This window comes from Saccoglossus kowalevskii, chromosome 7 (assembly GCF_978046115.1).
Source record: "Saccoglossus kowalevskii chromosome 7, keSacKowa6.1, whole genome shotgun sequence".
NCBI lineage: Eukaryota > Metazoa > Hemichordata > Enteropneusta > Harrimaniidae > Saccoglossus > Saccoglossus kowalevskii.
This window is the reverse complement of record NC_140647.1, coordinates 38,353,821-38,374,830: the sequence shown is the minus strand read 5'-3', so window position 1 is coordinate 38,374,830 and position 21,010 is coordinate 38,353,821. Positions and strand designations below refer to the sequence as shown.

Sequence of the window (21,010 nt, the reverse complement as noted above, 5' to 3'; positions counted from 1 at the left end):
TGATCTTTAATAGGTAAATAAAGAATGAAGTATTTACCACCTTTCACATTTGTTAACAGGTCATTGTCGCAGTGTAGTTTATGCACCGTAGTCTACGCATACACAACATATTCATGGCAGTCCATATACCATATACCGGGCACGCGCCCAGGGGCCTGAACATACAAAATCGGGAAAAATTGGGAGTGGGCGCGTACCCGAGAACCACCCCAAAAAAGATTTAAAATAGTTGTCTTTGTGATCGTATGATAAGGTCAAATAAAGGAATGCTTTCGTACACGTACTTATTTCTTGATTTATGCGAGGTTTCAATAAACGTGAGCACTCGGTCAAGAACTGTGGGAACACTAAGACATAGGGTCGAATTTAAAGAATAAAACTTGTTTTATGTCAGCGAATGAAGTTGTATTACTCACTGAAATTGGCTACAAAGTATGATAAGTATTGTAATCAATGCAGGGTTACATTTTTAGTAACCGTGATCAGTGCAAGTCGAAACGACCGGGAAAAACTACCGCTTGTTATCCAAGATGGCGATGACCTCATTAGCATAATTTGATACATCGCATCGTAATTACTGAAGAATAGCAGACAGGGTTATGAAACAAATAAATCTTTTATTACTGATGTGAAATGTTTACAAACAATTGTGAATACATAAATGGTGATACATAAAAAACAGACTGAAAACAAGTCATTGAAAATGAAACAGTCCCCGTTAAATTATTGAAAGTTCTCTTTGTGCTCGTCATATTAAAGTCGAGGGGTTGTCGCGAGCGTGTCCTTGAAACTTGAGTTCCAATTGGCGTATACAACAGATTGTTTATTTACATCAAAACACGTGTTCTGTGTAGTAGTAATATGGCCAAAAATAAAAACAGTCGTTATTCGGCCATCTTTGATCTGATTATGAAACACACTGATATGTATGATGTATGTGCCAAATACGAATGAAAATGGTACATAAATTGTGGAAATATAGTAGTAAGGCCAAAAAGTTAGATGGCTGTCAATCGGTCATCCTTGACCAGATTTTGAAACAAATTGTCATGGACATGCATCCTAACATGTATAAAGTACATGTATGTGCCAAATTTGAATGGAAACTGACAGAGCATGTCCAAGATACCGCATAAAAAAAAAAAAGATGCCTGCCAGTCAACCATCTTTGATCCAATTGCAAAATAAATCGTCATAGACATGTATCCTAACATATATAATCTATGTACCAAGTTTGAATGACAACTGACAAAGCATGTCCAAAATACAACATTTTCAAAAAACAAGATGGCTGCCAGTCGGCCATTTTGAATTGAATCACTAAACCACTGCATGTGCATATGTCCCACATAAGGTACTAGCCACATGCAAAGAATGAATGGAATCGGTCCACAGGATTCTGAAATATGACTCGAGACAGACTGGCACACGGACGGACGGACAGACAGACAGACTCAGGAACTCACGGACGGTCGGAGACATGTATCCTAACATGTATGATCTATGTACTAAATTTGAATGAAAACTGACAAAGCATGTCCAAAATACAACATTCTCAAAAAACAAGATGGCTGCCAGTTGGCCATCTTTGATCCAATTGTGAAATAAATCGTCATGGACATGTATCCTAACATGTATAATTTATGTACCAAGTTTGAATGAAAACTGACAAAGCATGTCCAAAATACAACGATTTCAAAAAACAAGATGGCTGCCAGTCGACCATCTTTGATTCAATTGTTAAATAAATTGTCATGGACATGTATCCTAACATGTATAATCTATGTACCAAGTTTGAATGAAAACTGACAAAGCATGTCCAAAATACAACATTTGCAAAAACAAGATGGCTGCCAGTCGGCCATTTTGAATCGAATCGCTAAACCACTGCATGTGCATATGTCCCAAATAAAGTACTAGGCACATGCAAAGAATGAACGGAATCGGTCCAAGGGATTCTGAGATACGACTCCGGACGGACGCACGGACGGACGGAGACCGAATTATAAGTCCCCGTTTTCGGACTTCGTCCGAACGGGGACTAATAAACTCTGGTCGACCTCATTAACATGATTTATTCACACACCCACACACATGACAAAATTACAACAATAACAATGATGCAACAAGTTCCCATCGTCGGCATGCCTCATTATGGTTATTGTAATGGACTCGAGGTCGGAAAAATGTTTTTTCTTCAACGACAGAAAAATAATCCTCATGACCATAATGCCATAGCTGTGATGAAGGATGGAAAGAAAGTAGCAAGTTTACGACGTGATGTCTCAAAAGTGCTAGCTTCGTTATGGATTCACAGTCAGCAAAATGCTACGTTTTGAAACAAGTAACTTTTGTGAAAACAGGTGGGTAGGCGCTTGCCCGGGGAGGGGCGCGTGCCCGGGGTAATATGGTACACACTTCATTGTCGAAGTGTAGTCTATGCAGCGTAGTCTACGCATACACAACATATTCATGGCAGTCCATATACACACTTCATTGACGAAGTGTAGTTTATGTAGCGTAGTCTACGCACACACAACATATCCACGGCAGTATTCAGAAAAGTCAAACAATGATCGAAGACCAAGTTTTATGAATAGACATTAAATTTATGGCATTTTGGTGGGGATTGGGCACTATGCCTGTCGAGTACGCTATATTTCCACTGTGTACTTTATTCAATTTTAACCAGCTTTCATTGTTCCGTGCATGGAAAAGCAGTACCGTTAAAATCTTATTATAAACCGCTGTTTATATTACAATGTATCAAATAAAAAATTGGGATCAACAGCTCAAGTTTGGGTTGCGGTTTCTATTGCGTACATATTGCAATCACTAAATGGACGTGGTCATTTTTTTTCCACATCACTTGCACAAAACAAACAATACACCGTACAATCTTTTGAATATAAGCTAACTCCAGATGTCAGGGAAGAGTGATAAGCGTCACGTCACAAAAAAACTGTTTACATGAAAAAAAAATATTCAGTATATTATATATATATATTTAGTCTAATATGCATTTATTTTTTTTAACTTTCTTCGTAACGGAAAGTATATTCTGACAGGAGTTTCAAATAAAAACAAGCACTAAAAAAGTACGGTACCGTGGGTTCGGTAATGCAATCCGGCCATGCTTCAGCTCACAAGTGAATAACTTACTTGTTTTCGAAGTGTTGAAATTGTTGATTATTACTCAGTAGTGATTATAATAACGCACGAAAAATAAATTCGTTGAATTGTTTTCAAATGCAAGTAAAATTCAACTTAGTTTCACCGTAAGCGAATTATTTCGGTCACATGTAAACGATCGATGCGATACAACATCCGCCATGTAGTTTGAATGCACACGAGACGTTACTTGACCAGATAGGTCGCTAATTAACCAATCAAAATGCCGGATGGTGCCCACGTGTTCAAATTACCTTGGTTCATTTAAATATGTTAATGACAGGTCACCGACTTCATGGTGAACGAAACCCGGAAGAGATTTACCGATAATATAGTGCGACCCTTTGGCTTTGATTTCCATGGGGAAAACGACATGACCTTTTCTTTTAAATCAAGGAATTACCGGATTCGGCTGATACCCCGCCCTGGGCGATCTTATGGAGGATTCGATTTTTTTTTCTGAAAACTGTGGACCAAAAAAATCGCCCGGGCGATCTTTTGGCAGATATTACGAGGCCCATCTTGTCTAAAAGAATAACCCTGCGTTGATAGAAATGGTCTAGAAAAAATAATGTTTCGCGTTGACCAAATATAATCATGCAAAGTATAAATTCAAAGTGTTTTAATACATTGGTGAGAGGTCGAATTTTACGTGAACAAGAACATGCACTAAGCAGGAAAAGCAAGTCAAAGTCGAAACGGGGTGCATCATGGACATGACACAACACACGCTGCAACAACCGAGTGATTAGCGACATAATTTTGGGACGCAATTGAACTTGAAGCGAAAACTGCTGCGAGGTGATGCTGGCATCAAGTGTGTGTTGACCTAAGTTTGACCCCAAGTCACGCGCTGAACTGGCGCATTACCTTAGCAACCTTTTTCTTTTGCGGTCCGCGCGTCGATTTAGAAAATTTTTTATTATATCCGACGGTACTGTAATTACGCAACTTGTATGCAACTCTGTACTGGCTTTGAATATATCAACGTCGTTTACTTAGTGCACTGCTTTTCTAATTACGCAAATTTGTTTACAATATTGCACCAGCTCTGAATATTTCAACTTTGTATTAAATGTATTGCTTTCATGATAATTACGCAAACTCAAGTTAATTTTTACTATTGTTAGGGCACTGACCCGGGGTATTGGGTCTGTGAATATTTCAATATTACCGACTTGATAATGCGTTGCATTCGTAATAATTACGCAAACATAAACATTGGCGCATTTAAATCATTAAAAATGATAGTAGTCGGGTATCTACGGAAAGTCAAGAAAATATTTTAAATACTTGTGATTCACCAATGTTCCAATGGTGATTTTTTTATTCGAAATGAAGTGAACATGTAATATAAACCATACCATGCGTCAAGTTAAATTTTACTATAATATAATAAACTCTGGACAGCGCACTTCGATTGCAATATTCACGTACATTTCGACTGAACTTTAATAACCACGCGTTTGAGTTCACGCACAGATATTTAAATTCGAGCCACCCAGCTTGACGCAAATCAATATAGTTACTTGTCATGTGTTCAAAAAATCTTTCAACTCTCACAAATACCATGAACGCGAAGAGCTAACTGAGGGTTAACTGAAAGACAACGTCTTTTTTGGAGAAAAAACACGTCTGTACAAGATTATGTGTACAAGGTTAGCTTTATAGAACGTACATGACGTAACGTACGTAAATCAATATAGTTACTTGTCATGTGTTCAAAAAATCTTTCAACTCTCACAAATACCATGAACGCGAAGAGCTAACTGGGGGTTAACTGAAAGAGAACGTCTTTTTTGGAGAAAAAACACGTCTGTACAAGATTATGTGTACAAGGTTAGCTTTATAGAACGTACATGATCGCTTAACTCTGTTTTTTAATAATCATGTCGCATGTGAAACGCAGGAGACATTTTAGTTTGCCCATTTCTTGTTTACCGACATTTTGTCTGGAATGCGATACAGACAAAGATTAAACATTACTGATAACAACCAAGATGCTCGAACCAGGAAGGCTTGGATATTTTAAACTTCGTAAATAACATTCTTTTCAAGCGTAGACTTTATTCGAGTGTAATAATACGCAACAACAATTCGTTTACAGCATTGGTTTTATTGAAGTTTTTAATGCTTTTCGGCTTCACAGTGAATTATTTTAGCGTCATATTTGAAATAGCGCGCTCGATACAAGATGTCGGACGGGAAAATTGGGGTCTGTAAAAATGTTTGTTGGTTCAGTCAGGCAATGTGTGGACCAAAACATCGCCCACTATTTGAAACATCGCCCATGGGCGGGGTTTAGGATGGGTGGGGTATCAGCTGAATCCAGTAGTTGTTTTCGAAAGATAAACTGAGCATCGAAAAAGCATTTAACAGTTTTTTCGGTGATAACAGCTCATTGTCGAAAACATGTGACACGCGGACGTATTCATAAGAAGTATTGACAAAAGTTGTCGCAAGAACAAAAGCAGTTTCACTGCGTGTTTGACATCCTAACACTACTGAACAATAAAGAGATATGAATATTTTTAGGCACGTTGTCGAAACAAATGAATAGGATTAGGAACAATGTACCAGTTGGTTGAAACAAAGTCAGTCACGGTCTTGTTGCATTGGGGGTGCGGTTAGTAATAGGTACTTTTCATGTTTTCAATTTTTGTTGAGAACTCTTCAACACTGAAGCCGAAATCGGGGGTGCGGTTACTATAAGGTATGCGGTTTATAATAGAATTTTAACGGTATATGCTATATAATAACAATTAATAATACTGAATACTATCAAATACTTTATTTTAAGCTGGAATTAATTTTCACTGAAGTGAAATCTATTTTCAGTGAAAATAGCGAAGAAAATAGCGAAAATAAATTCCAAGCGGAAATAAAGTATTCTACAGTACTCACCTGGTATGGATCAAACCATTCTCATCTGGTCTGGGAGGGGAGATGGCTCCAGTTGGAGGAGATGGCGTTGGCACAGGACTCGGTGGAGTGTGCACAGATGTTGCCATTGTGTTAATACTGAGCGGGCTAGTTGTTGCCATAGAAACCAGATCCCCGTTGATGACTTTATCAGGTGGTGTTAAAGAACCAGATAAAATGTGACTGTGGTCTGAAATGAAGCGAAAAAACAAACAATAATTACTTGATATAATCCTCATTAAAATAGTCAAAAGCAAGTCACCTATACTTTCATTATTTTCTATTATAACACGTCATTGCCCATATTTGGACATAGAATTACACCATTGATATACAGACAATAGAGAATTACACAACTGCAATCCATCAACCCAGATTCTGCATAACATTTTCATTTTAAATTCAGTAACGAATTATTTCGACACATTAATACAAATTAACTAAAACACACTTCACATGATGTGATGTGTGTATCTACTGTGTTGTGTTCATGCATGTTCCAAGGCCAGAGTTCAACATAATGCACCTGCATGTGTACTTGGGTTTCAGGTGTAAAACACGACAAAATAGACAATACAATATAACTGTGGAATAAAGACCTGACATACTGATTATATAAAATAATAGCAATAAACTCTCCAGTATTGATTCTACGCTTGATAGGGTGATATGCCCAGTTACAAATGAACACACCAGACTTGTATAGCCCCACAAATTTTATTTTGCATTATGAACATCAAAGCATTAGTTAATAAGAACTGCTAAAATTCATGCAAATCCATAAGGACAAACTGTCATATCACATGTACATGTATATAGTGACTACCAAAAAATCATGAAAAAACTTGTGATATCCTAATCTAACTAATACAAGCAGCGTGTATGAACATGTATGAATATGTGTCTGATAATTGATACCACACTCAATCCAAAAAAAGACAATAATGCATCTATGCTTCATTCGAGAAAGAAGAAAACAACTTTTAAATCTATTGTAATTTTTTTTTTAAATTGCTCTCAATGAATATTAGTAACTCTTATTTTGTAATGTACATAGGGATAAAGAGTTGATACTTGTTTCCAAAATTCAAACGCATCGTTTAATAACAGCACGAATAGTAACATTAATTTGAATGGAATAAAGAGATTAAATAGAGTAAATCAATGATGCAGCAATGAGGATGGGAATTATGCCACATTGTCAGACAGACGTAGTGGTCAATGGCCTAAAGTCAGAATGAACACTCATCCCTGTGTGTGGATACATTCCATAAAATTGACTGTGCTCTCTAGACATTGATTTACGAAAATTAACATTTTTCTTCGATTCACCATTTCCCCCTACTTTCATATATCAAAATTCAATATTGGAAACAAACACATTTTTAACTTGCAGTGAACCCCCGACACAAAAGAACAGGATTACCTTCTCCGATGCATGGTACGGAGTACTCCTCCAGCAAGAACTCCATTTGTTGAAGAGTCATGGTAAAAAAAAAAACGATGTCTTTTCGGCCAATATTTTCCTCAAATGTGTCAAAAATAGGGTGGTGTGGCTTTGATATGGAAACAATATGGAAAAAGGCTTTTATATTCGCCAAGGACGATAAAATGTTAGTCAATACAGAAGCATACACCTGTTTACACTAACTATTTCTCCCACGATACAGCAAGATTATACATGTTACAAGGCCAGTATTTGAAATAGCATTAGTTTGACTGAATAGAAAGATGGCCACCGAACATGTGTGATCCATACATATGGTAATTATCTGCATAAGGGCTTTATCAATTTTATATTGATTCTCTGGCAAAGGCAAGGCAAGCTGATTGATGAATGGATCATTACGTTGTTTTTTTTCATTTTTTATGCATCAGTAAATATTGTCAGATGGTTTATTTTAAACTTCTACTCATTTATTCCCTCGATGTTTGTTGGCGAATAATTATGTTTTTAAGCGGTGAAATATTAGAATTTACACTGCATTGAGAATATACCATAAAAAAAAATACTAGTAGCCATACAAAAATGTATTGAAAATTACCAGATAACTAAGGGGCATATCCTTAATCGTCTCCCTAGGCCAATCAAATATAAGATACAATTCAATAGATCGTTCAATAGATTCTGTTCACTGAGAGATCCAGCGTTATGCACAAACTCGAACATAAATACAGTACAAACAGAAGTCAAGCATCATAGTGGCATCAAAAAAACATTGCTGGGATTCAATAAACGCAAAACTAATTTTGTGTATTTGCACAGTTAATAATGTGCTATACACATTTGATGGTGGCCAATTTCAATGAAGTAAACATATATCAATGCCATAATCCTCTCTGAAAGACAAGAATTTCAACAATGAACTATAAAGAGAAAATCAAGTTCAAAACCAAATCATTCGATTTTGGCGACAGACATTAAAAAAGTGTCTTTCATACGCGAGATGTTGCAGTGAACACATAATCACCTATTGCATATCTTGCAATGTCTCAAACCTTGACTATGTTATCACATGGAGGTCACAGCCAAGCTTAGATCAAAGGTACCAGGATAATTGCTGCTGTTTGTACATAGATCAGAGAGTTTATTTGGCAAATGGACCAAGAAGGACAGTTTCCCCTCACTGCGGTTAGGATTACCATGCATTATTAGCATATTACAGACACGTACTTTAGCAGCACTCGGTGATTTTCGTGATAATTCGAGTCAAAATCTTATGAACAAATATGGCAATAACGCCCATGAATTTGACTACAATGCTGAAACTGCTATTTCCTTAAATTCAGAAGACATAAACGAGATGAAGAGCATATGACAGGCGAAGAATTGTTTTGCAAATGCTGTGAACGAAACAATTGCTCGAAAACAAAAATGCAGCGAATTTCTTGTACATTGTGTATAAAGAAAATTGACACACTGCCACAGGAAGTAGCACATACACATGAGGTATAAACTTTTTCATTTCAATTTTCATTTCTAACCTCAAAATTCAGTTTCTGCTACAGTGCGATGGGGCTCATCTCATGCACCATTGCAAAGATCATTAAACAAGCTTTCTTTTGGACTAAAAAACAGTACTAACAAGATTTAAAAACATTACAATATTGTCAATTTAAAAATACAAACAAAAAATTACAATAACTTAACCAAAATTTTTTTTGATTTTCAAAATTGCAACTTTCCCATACTCACAAACACGATTCTGGTAAGTACACAAGATCTGCACATGCTTTATGGCCTTTGGCATTTACGACAACACCGTGAAACAAGACATTGGAGTGTGTACTCACGGTTACTAAAAGAGACGGTTAGGAAACGCTATTGTTAAAAGGTGTGAATCTGCCTAATCCCTCAAGGATGCGTGTCGCGCTATTGCTTGAGATTTCAAGGCCCACCATTTTGTTTCATTTTTGTGTCGATCACTTGATGTCCCCCAAATTTTAAATTTTCAGCCAGTTTTCGATATAATATCCACATTTAGTGCACAAGCTCTACGAAAAACTACACGTACATTTCGGATGAGTACTCTTTGTGACTGATAACATACAGAATCGAGAATCGTCATTTATCGTTTTCACTGTTGTCATGAAAGTAAGCTTGGGTCCCGAACGAAAAAGTGACGAAAATTCTAACCCTCCCAAGTCAATATTTTAAAATACATTATATTATAAAAAATACTAACAAATGAATTTTTAGTATACCACTGTGCATACTTATGATGGTTGTATGCGATTTGGGGGCTTATTAGAGTAAATTTTATAGTTTTGCTTTCGCGTCACTGTATCCGCCATTTTGTTTGTTTTTTGTAGACGCCGTAGAAATCGTTGAAAAGGTATTCAACTTTCTAGCAGTCTATTCGCCAAATCAATTTTTCGAACCCTTTTTAACCGTTCTTAATTTCATTGGAACTGCCTGTTGTTGCATATTTAGTCTGCTTACATTTTGTAGAGCATGAGCGGGTCATTTCAGTTACCTTATCGTATATTTTCTTTATTTCCAACAAAATGTATGTGGTATCATTGCTCCTCATTAAAACTTTCGCATAGCTGAAATATAAACACTTGTATGGTTTCTTTGACGTCTTTTTTTCTGATCATGTTTTGTTGGTTTTTTTATTTCAGTTTTCTGCCGATCTTGCTCTTTAGAAACGAAAATGCCATACAAGACAGGCAAATGTGTAATGCGTTTAAACTGAGCGACAGGTTTTGTCAGGATTCACTGGAACAACTTACACTTTAGTAACTGAAAGTATCGACACAGACACAATAAAATGGCGTGCAGTTGTTGATTGCAATGAACTCTGGGAAAAATTACGCCATATTTGCGTGATTTCACGTCTACATTTTATGTTAATGAATTATCACAGATTAGTACGTCTTTTGTTTCAAATGTTTACCCGCGACACTCATCCAATAAAAAGAACATGGTTTGTTTCCTAACCGTCTTTTTTTAGTAACCGTGGCGTACTGTACCCAGTAACGCTAGAGAGTAAATGAGACGTCGGCGACGATCCTCATGTGAAAGGATGTTAAAAAAAAGCGGATTATGGGATTAAACCTGACTAAAACAAAAGAAGTTTAGGAGGATTATTTTGGCTGTGACACCTTTTTTTACCTCCACAGTTATCATAATCACCTCTTATGGTGAATTAAAACCATAGTGTGAAAAAGTCATCTTTCTGAATACAAACTTCAATAAAGTGTGTTTGTTCACACTATTTATACAAATTGCAGTTTGATTGGTTGTCAAAGGTGCTGTTTGATTGGACAGTGTACATTAAAGTATAATCTAAAGATAGTAAATCAACATGCTAAGCAAACATTTTACAGCAAATCTCACAAATAGTTGCTATGTTCACACAGCAGCATCCTATCAGAGCCGAACTACTGCTCCTCCCACCGATTAACAGGAGATTATCTCCAACGTGTTTACACGAGAGCTGAGATCTGCCAGAGTTTGATCAGAACAGTGCCCACAAATAATTAGTATGAAAAAACATGGCAGAAAACTGTGTTGTGCTTGTGCTGCTCCTTTACATGGCACGATGATGTTGAACTGGGAGAAAAAAAAGAAACAGTCACGAGACTGAGCATGGAGGTAGAAAAGACAGTGCACCAGTGTTACGATTTAGGTACTAGTATTACGTTATTAAGTTTAACACTTTTTACGGTGATAACAGCCCATTGTCAAAATGAAGTTAACCCATTCATGCTAGCCACAATAATCACTGTACTTTTGATTAGGCGTTAGTGACTACTGAAAATATAAATTAGACTCTATAAAAAAAGCAAATATCAAGCAATTTTGTAAATACATGTAAATTGGTTATGGTTCTTATATCCCAGTTGTACTGTTTTCAATAAAATGTTTCAGCAAGGCAGCCCAACAAGTTTCATAGTCGCCTAATTGGCAACTATGAGAACTGGTGCACCTAACTTTCAGAATTTTGATGGTCAACTGGCCATCTTGGATTATTAAACAGATAGTGACAATTTTTAGTCCTTTCTGGGGTCTAGGCATTCTGCATTTTTGTAGTAGCATTATTGATATATGGGATTACCTATATCATGAATGGACCCCCCCCCCCCATGTTTTTCCCTGAAAACGACAAAAAACACTTAAAAACCTTCATTACAACCAATGAACACATTGATCTGAAATTTGTTTTTTAACATCCATGTATAATCAGTGTTCTCCACAAGGGGTTTTAGGCGGGCGGCCCGCCCATCAAGTTTTACGGCCACCTAGTAACTCTCAACACCCGCCCACCAACGTACATCCAGCTGAAATTATTTGTAAAAAGCTTGCATTGTTCTTCCCAAGCCTAATCAAAAGAGTAGTTGCCCAACCCTTTATTATGCTATTGTTTCAAGAGTCCAATCATAAACAATGACCACTGGAAGTCTGCAAGCAGTTATTAAGTATATTCATGGCGATGTGTCAATCACCTGAATTCACTGTCGACCGACATTGTTGCCACTTATTGCTCACAACACGCAACTACAGTGGTTTCAATTTACAGCTGTATTTTTAATAATCGTTTTCCGATCTCAAAAGAAAGAAGTAAATACGAACAAAATGTATATGCACAGAAAATAAACAAATATATTAGCAGATTGCATGTAAACTCAAACAAAAACGTTCGCTCGATTTTCATTGTGAAAACAGCATGGAGAAGGCAAACTGGTGACCTTTTGGCCTACCCCATTCAACGACCATGGGCCACCCACCGCTGTTGGCACTGTAACGATTTAGTATCTAAGTTGCATAGGGAAACAGCGCATTCTGGGTGTTGGCGTACTGAATTCGGAAAGCGGTAATAAACATCAAACATGGCTGCTGGATTAGTTTACCGTGAGTATTTGTAATTGAATAATATTTTAGTTATCTTTTCCACATACTTTTTTCAATTTATCCATTTTTTATGTCTAATCTTTCGAGAACATAGCAGATTCTTTTATTTCGCCGATTGCTAGCATTTTTTCTTGAATTCCAAAACAACGTGGGAAAACGCAACGTATCGTGACTGTACATGCGTAAATCAGTGTTCTCCCCAGGCCTTTCAAGCACTGCGGGCCCGCGCCGCTTAGACAAACAGCCGCATCGCTTTTGTTTCGTCCGTGATCCTTGAAATCCTACCCGCGATGCTTATTCACGTTGTATTGTTTACAAGTGTCAGCCTCGTCTAGCACATCTTTAAAACAATAACATGTATTGATCGAAATGTAATCCCGCCTTTGTACATAGTTAGCCTTAAAAAAACAGTGATAAAAACGGAAGTCTACAAGAAGTTACCAAGTCTATCAAGGGTGCGGAACTGGCAAACCCAAAATACTAGGGTAGTAATAATTTGCCCATTGCGTCGGGATGGTCTATCCTGAGTTGCTGCACTGCGGTTAATTTCGTTTTTACTACTTCATTGCCAGTGACACTAATTATCAAGAATTAAAAAAACTCGCGACATTGAAGCGATGCTGAATACTGACTCTAGAAATAATATAACAAAATGAATAAATTTGTATATGTGGAGTATGCCAGACCAACCTACAGTACAGTTCTCACGGAAGCTTTGGCTTCACTTCAGCTTCACCTTTGCTTCAGCATCGCATCATTATGGCATCGCTTCAATGTCGCGACATTAAAAAGTTAGCCAGTTATCGCTTCGCTTCATTGTGGCCTCATTATGGCGACAATGTGGCATCAGCATCGCTTCATCAAACAAAGAGGGACAGAACTCATTTCGCCCAACCTCTCGCCTGCTTCCGCTTTTCAATCGCTCGCTTTTGCGACCGCTTGTTGAATTTCCGCTTTATTTTCGACTGTGCAAAAATTAGGACTACTAAGAATTTTATGGTTTTCATAGATCACGGTTACTAGTTTAGTAACCGTGCATAAATGTTAAACAACCGTCAAAAGTTCAAATACTTTTTGTTTTAACTATCTATAATTATATGCACGCAATCTGACCCTTTGACCTAGATTTGGCTGGGATTGTCTATTTTATTTTAAACAATATTCTGACGTGACGCACTGCTACAAAATGTATTTCAACAGAAGTACAACATGGTTGTCCGGGTTTCTTTTCCTGACTGCGTTGAGTTTACGATTTGTATAATTATTGTTATTTCCCCCAAGGAGAACACAAGCCGAAGGACCATGAAGCTAAATAGAAGTACCACGCATGGACTGAGTGAAGAAAATATTTCTAAGGCTAAAATAAAACCCAATATCTCTTTGTGTATTTGTCAATTTTGCATATATTTGTTGTGACAGTATGTTCGTAAATATCTGGAAAAATCTCGTCTTTCGTTAATAATATCATTTGTTTGAAATGTCTATCGACCGTGTCCCAATAATTTGTTTGGAATATCGATCCCCGTTGGTTTCTGCCGACGTCCATTATTCAACACAATCAGCATTTATTTATCGTAATTCATGGGGATCATGTCCCGTAATATGCGGGCTGTAAAACCAAATAATTAAACACGTACTGTTTATTATATATATTTTTTACCTCGTGAAACTACAACACAGCGTAGAGTTGTCGCGGTGAAACAGTCACCTTGAAATCGATGGAACTTCAATTATCTATTTCTCGCCTTGAAATAAAATCAAAACAAGCAGCCTGTCGGCTGAGATAGCTCCGCTGTTAGCAATGCACATGGCAATTAAAGAACAGAAGATATCATTAGAAAATGAACAAATTTGAGAGAGGTTCACATGTAGTACCTATATGTATAATATATCAAAGCAATTGGACTTGCGGTTTTCAACAAGAAGTCGAAAATATCACTTTTTACCAAAAATTACAAAAATATTCACCGAAATTAGAGAATTAAAGATATCATCATGAAATGAACAAATCTGAGAGAGGTCCACATGTAGTACCTATATATGTAATATCAAAGCAATTGGACTTGTGGTTTTCAACAAGAAGTCGAAAATATCACTTTTTACCAAAAATTACAAAAATATTCACCGAAATTAGAGAATTAAAGATATCATTACAAAATGAACAAATCTGAGAGAGGTCCACATGTAGTACCTATATATGTAATATCAAAGCAATTGGACTTGCGGTTTTCAACAAGAAGTCGAAAATATCACTTTTTACCAAAAATTACAAAAATATTCATCAAAATTAGAGAATTAAAGATATCATCATGAAATGAACAAATCTGAGAGAGGTCCACATGTAGTACCTATATATGTAATATCAAAGCAATTGGACTTGCGGTTTTCAACAAGAAGTCGAAAATATCACTTTTTACCAAAAATGACAAAAATATTCACCAAAATTAGAGAATTAAAGATATCATTACAAAATGAACAAATCTGAGAGAGGTCCAAATGTAGTACCTATATATGTAATATCAAAGCAATTGCACTTGCGGTTTTCAACAAGAAGTCGAAAATATCACTTTTTACTAAAAATGACAAAAATATTCACCAAAATTAGAGAATTGAAGATATCATCATGAAATGAACAAATCTGAGAGAGGTCTATCCAAGGTACATATACACCAAGTATCAAAGCATTCAGGCTTGTAGTTTTCAAGAAGAAGTCGAAAAAGTAAAACATTGACACGGACGACGGACGACGACGACGACGGACAATCACTCATATGATAAGCTCCGCGCGACAAAGTCGACAGCGGAACTAAAAATTCGAAGACCATCGAGGGATATATTATTAACCAGTCTTACCAACCGATAACTTTATTTTATTCAAATCCATAAAATTCACGAGTTTTTCAACATTTGTTGGCAACTTCCACGCTAAAAATGGTTGAAAATGTGGGTGTGGTTCTCTCGCAAAGTCCCGTTGATAATACAGACAAATATGGTTCTGTGACCCAGGTCGTGCTCCGATCAGGTGACTTTCAGCAAATCAATGATGTTGTAACAAAGCATATTTGTACTGTCCAATCTCCGGCGTCGATTCACTGTGCTGTGACAGGCTTCACAATCTCTCACTGAAAAACATCGGTATATTTTGACAAACAGCTGGGATTTGTCCTCAGTTCAAAAAAAGAAAAAAAGAAAAACTGGGCTGAGATACAAATCAGTTTTACAAGTTGGGAAATAAGGTAAACCAGATTGGGGTCGATAATATTCAGTATCGAAGGACTTTCGTGTGTATAATGAGTTTCAAATTGTTCATCGACTGGTCACCAAATATTTACGGCTACAACTAAATGAACACTTTTTTTCTGCACGTCAAGTGCTATTCGATTTTTTACCAGGCCTGTGGCTCGTTTTTATTCGAAAATATTTTTTGTTGAGAATACTTTTAAAGTACGTATAGATCGAGCTCAGGCCACTGATCGTGGTTTAATTTTGAAAATTGGATGTAAAATTTTACCAGACCGACGCCACCACAACCATCCAATCATAGTTGGAAATATACGCACTTGTTTTGGAACTTTGTATCAAGATGGCCAGCATCAACGCCAGGCGGCGTTCGCGTGTTTTGCATGTATTAGTAGTCCGGGCAAGGGATCGGACTCGGCTAAAACTAAACGAAACACAGAAAAATACCACCAAAATGAGGAATCTGAATCTGTTCTTTTACCAGCAAATAAAATGAATGAAAATAAGGTAATTTTATAACAAGAACAGTTTCATTTCGTATAGCAAATTGTGTTGTATCCAAATGACAATTGCATCGTGTGATTTAAATTTACCACGTTTTTCCTTGCAGTCAATATGACACTCGTCACCTTGCAGATTGCAATGTACTTCACATAGTTTTTGGTACCCAATACTCGCAACATTAAATAATTAAACAAGATATCTTTTTAGAATGTCATTTTACTCTTTGTCATATTATTTTATTCCCCTTATCACTTTGAATTTCAAATCGATTACATATCGAACTTCTGTACATGTGTTTTTTCTCTACTGCCTTTCCATGTGAAAATAATGAGGTCATACTCATGTCACAATACTTTGAAGCTGATGCCATGTTGATGCGATGGGACTGCGAAGCTGAGGCCACGATGATGCCACAAAATAAGAGGCGAACACAGCTTCAATTTTCAATGACGCGAAGCTGATGCCACAATGATGCGATGCTGAGGCGACAATGAAGCCATGCGTATGCGACAATGATGCCACAAAAGCCAAAGCTTCCGCGAGAACTGTACTGTATGTACATTTAAATTTATCAAGTGATTACTGAGATATCAAAAAATTGCTTAATTTATGCTAATTATATCCTTAATATGCACTGATTAAACCCTAATCTAGTTTAATCTGTGGGTTAACCCAAACCAACTATTTACCAAGTTTCATTGAAAATCTCTTGTGTGGTTCTTGAAATACCTGTGGTACAGCCAAAAATTGACTAATTTATTTGAATTAGGTTTTTGATAAGCAGATTACAACCAAAAACTAATCAGGTATGTGCATCATCCAAGGCCATCATCATGAGAGTTTCATTAAAATCCAAAGAGTAATAGATATCAGAATACACACATACACACACAAGGTACATGCAAAGACTCCCAACGTTTCCATTGCATACACTAGTCAAAAACTTACTTTGTGAGATGGTGTTGATGGACGTTGTACAAATTCCGTTACTATTGGTGGTGGTGACAGTATTGTAGTTAGGATATGTGTCCTCACTCGTATTTAGTTCAGACGTTGAATTAGAATCGCTCATTTTACAATGATTGCGATGAAGTCGGCTTTGTACATAACTATCACTAGATATTCGTTGAATTGGAAGACTCAGTGAATTGGCTGCTGTGTCAGCGTGATTCTTGTTGGTCAATGAGTGCTGTGACAATACTGGCACTAGTAAACCACCATCTTCACCACTGAACTAGAAAGAGAGATGAAAATTAAAGAAATGTTGAGCTGCCTTGTTTTTAATAAAATTTCACAGCTACAACTTGTGGAATATAAAAAATCATTGGAGTGTGAAGAGCAATGTGGTTTCTATAGAAACACACCATTAATCATTGCATTAACATTCCCAAAGTGCACCAAAAATGGACCCTAGTGCTTTTACAAAAATGTTCACCTCTAGCTGGCTGTAGACACCCCTGGATAGTGCTCAAAGTAGGGCAAAAGCATATTAAACATGCATAACACGTGGTGGGAAACAACAGCATGCATCAAGAAAATCCAGTTGAAAATCCATCAAGAGAACTAGACACATTGTAGGTAACCATACTGATGATATCAAATCTGATGATTCTTTGCGGGACACATGAGCAGGTTATCGTTTTCACAAATTCCAACGGTGAGATTTCACAGCTCATGACCACAAGTGAACAATGGGGTAGCCTACCACAATGCCAATGGATTGATTGCAGGCAAGCAAGGGATCTGTTGACCCCAATAGATGTATGTTACATTTCAGCATAGACAACACATCATATTAGACCACACACCAATCTATCCAGCCACATTTCGCATTTATTGTAAATGATTCAATTTTTATAAGTTCAACAATTGAATGAGGTTTAAATTTAAAAATAACAAGTTTATTATTATTATGATGATTATTATTAATATTATTATTATGATTGGGTTAACAATGCCAACATAGTAGTAAATTGGGTCAAGAGTTATAGAAGTATCCTGGGGCATTTTGCAGGAGACTATCATTATAGTTAATGCAAGAGCCGTTGATATGCAAGCATTTATAAACTAAACTACTACTACATAGTAAGCCAGAAACTTTTTGGGGTTTAATAATAATCAGACTATGACACCTGGCTGACCCAACACTCCTTTGGTCTCCATGAACTGAAAGACCAAAACGATTTAAAATACTTGAAGGCAACCGGTAATTGTACCAGAGGGCAGAAAAACATGCATGAAATGATTACACACGACTGTAGTACACAAGCATGAAAACACTAATCACAGTCACTGTCGTTGTGGCTTATGATGTTGAAGGTAATTATAATAACCTATTCTCCTAAACATTGGACTTTTGTGTCTACTACTTGAGAAGTGCAGTGATTCAAGATCCTATTATTCTATAAACGCGACATTATCAACAAAGGTTTTAAAAGATTACCTAAGATTAAGTGTCATCAAAGCAAAAAAACTGTGTACAAAAGTTCACAACTGTCAAATCATTGAGAAAAAACTTTGTGGTATACTTGAGGATGACCACTGTTTCGGCACGTAGGCAAACGAAATGACTTCCACGAACAGAGAAGTGAACAAAACTCCATCAATAGTCAATGAGCTAGTTTTTCAGACTATAGAATGATTTATCATATCACATTGGAGAGCAACAATGAGAGCTGTACCTGCTACTTGTAAAGGGAATGTCTGGTACAAGCTTTTTTGCTGGGCTGAACACAGGCATGTACAAACAATTGCCACATGTGAAACACTCACAAGACATCTTGTTACCTGTGAATCAGTTACATGTATGGCATTGTATAATTCCACTTTGAAGACCAAGACCCCAAATTGTAATTTACTATCCCCAACTGAGGTCAGATTTGTGTCCTTCACAGTTTTAATATGATTCAGGATATTAGAGCATGGCTAAAAGCAGACATGGTAGTCTTGAATCATATACTCACACACTGCATGTACAATGTACATGTATAGCCCCACTATACAAGGTTTAAATATTGAATCACATTTATTTTGCTGACCACAATAGTGCTAGATTGAATAAATTCATTGGTATCTTAAATAAAACAGTTAATTTCAAACAAGTATGAGGCGATGCAGAGTTACTTGATATAGCGAAATTGAAAACATATGAATGAACATTTACATATAAACTTGATACATCAAGAGAATGTCACAAATCTAGTAAAGCTGCTGTGGAGTTCTACTACAGATCACTGTAACTGTCCCAAAATGTGTGCTTTAAATTGAAATTTGGAAACTCTATTATTCAAGTCAATTATGCTTGGAAAAAACTACAACTTTCTTTCGCATTAAAATATCATTATGATATCCCATCCCAATGTTTGTGATCTCACATCCCAATATGCCGTTTGTGATCTCACGTCCCAATGTGCCGTTTGTGATCTCACGTCCCAATGTGCTGTTTGTGATCTCACGTCCCAATGTGCCGTTTGTGATCTCACGTCCCAATGTGCCGTTTGTGATCTCACGTCCCAATGTGCCGTTTGTGATCTCACGTCCCAATGTGCCGTTTGTGATCTCACGTCCCAATGTGCCGTTTGTGATCTCACGTCCCAATGTGCCGTTTGTGATCTCACGTCCCAATGTGCCGTTTGTGATCTCACGTCCCAATGTGCTGTTTGTGATCTCACGTCCCAATGTACCGTTTGTGATCTCACGTCCCAATGTGCTGTTTGTGATCTCACGTCCCAATGTGCTGTTTGTGATCTCACGTCCCAATGTGCAGTTTGTGATCTCACGTCCCAATGTGCTGTTTGTGATCTCACATCCCAATGTGCTGTTTGTGATCTCACATCCCAATCTGCTGTTTGTGATCTCACATCCCAATGTGCCGTTTGTGATCGCACATCCCAATGTGCCGTTTGTGATCTCACGTCCCAATGTGCCGTTTGTGATCTCACGTCCCAATGTGCCGTTTGTGATCTCACGTCCCAATGTGCCGTTTGTGATCTCACGTCCCAATGTGCCGTTTGTGATCTCACGTCCCAATGTGCCGTTTGTGATCTCACGTCCCAATGTGCCGTTTGTGATCTCACGTCCCAATGTGCCGTTTGTGATCTCACGTCCCAATGTGCCGTTTGTGATCTCACGTCCCAATGTGCCGTTTGTGATCTCACGTCCCAATGTGCCGTTTGTGATCTCACGTCCCAATGTACCGTTTGTGATCTCACGTCCCAATGTACCGTTTGTGATCTCACGTCCCAATGTGCTGTTTGTGATCTCACATCCCAATGTGCAGTTTGTGATCTCACATCCCAATGTGCTGTTTGTGATCTCACATCCCAATCTGCTGTTTGTGATCTCACATCCCAATGTGCCGTTTGTGATCGCACATCCCAATGTGCCGTTTGTGATCTCACGTCCCAATGTGCCGTTTGTGATCTCACGTCCCAATGTGCCGTTTGTGATCTCACGTCCCAATGTGCCGTTTGTGATCTCACGTCCCAATGTGCCGTTTGTGATCTCACGTCCCAATGTGCCGTTTGTGATCGCACATCCCAATGTGCCGTTTGTGATCTCACGTCCCAATGTGCCGTTTGTGATCTCACATCCCAATGTACTATTTGTGATCTCACATCCCAATGTACTATTTGTGATCTCACATCCCAATGTACTATTTGTGATCTCATGTCCCAATGGGCTGTTTGTGATCTCACGTCCCAATGTGTTGTTTGTGATCTCACGTCCCAATGTGCCGTTTGTGATCTCACGTCCCAATGTGCCGTTTGTGATCTCGCGTCCCAATGTGCCGTTTGTGATCTCACGTCCCAATGT

The 21,010-nt window shown here is 37.5% G+C and overlaps 1 protein-coding gene across 2 annotated transcripts in view; it reads right to left on the bottom strand.

Annotated features, from left to right (window-relative positions):
- suh (suppressor of hairless protein) overlaps positions 1-21,010 on the bottom strand; it is a 52,546-nt gene that overhangs the window by 20,548 nt on the left and 10,988 nt on the right. The window contains exons 2-3 of one of the 2 annotated variants that reach the window (XM_085500946.1): positions 17,144-17,429; positions 6,076-6,283 (exon numbers count right to left, since the gene is read on the bottom strand). In XM_085500946.1, the coding sequence (XP_085357072.1) occupies positions 6,076-6,283; positions 17,144-17,267 (332 nt within the window). In that variant the 5' untranslated portion in view covers positions 17,268-17,429. 2 annotated transcript variants of the gene reach the window in all.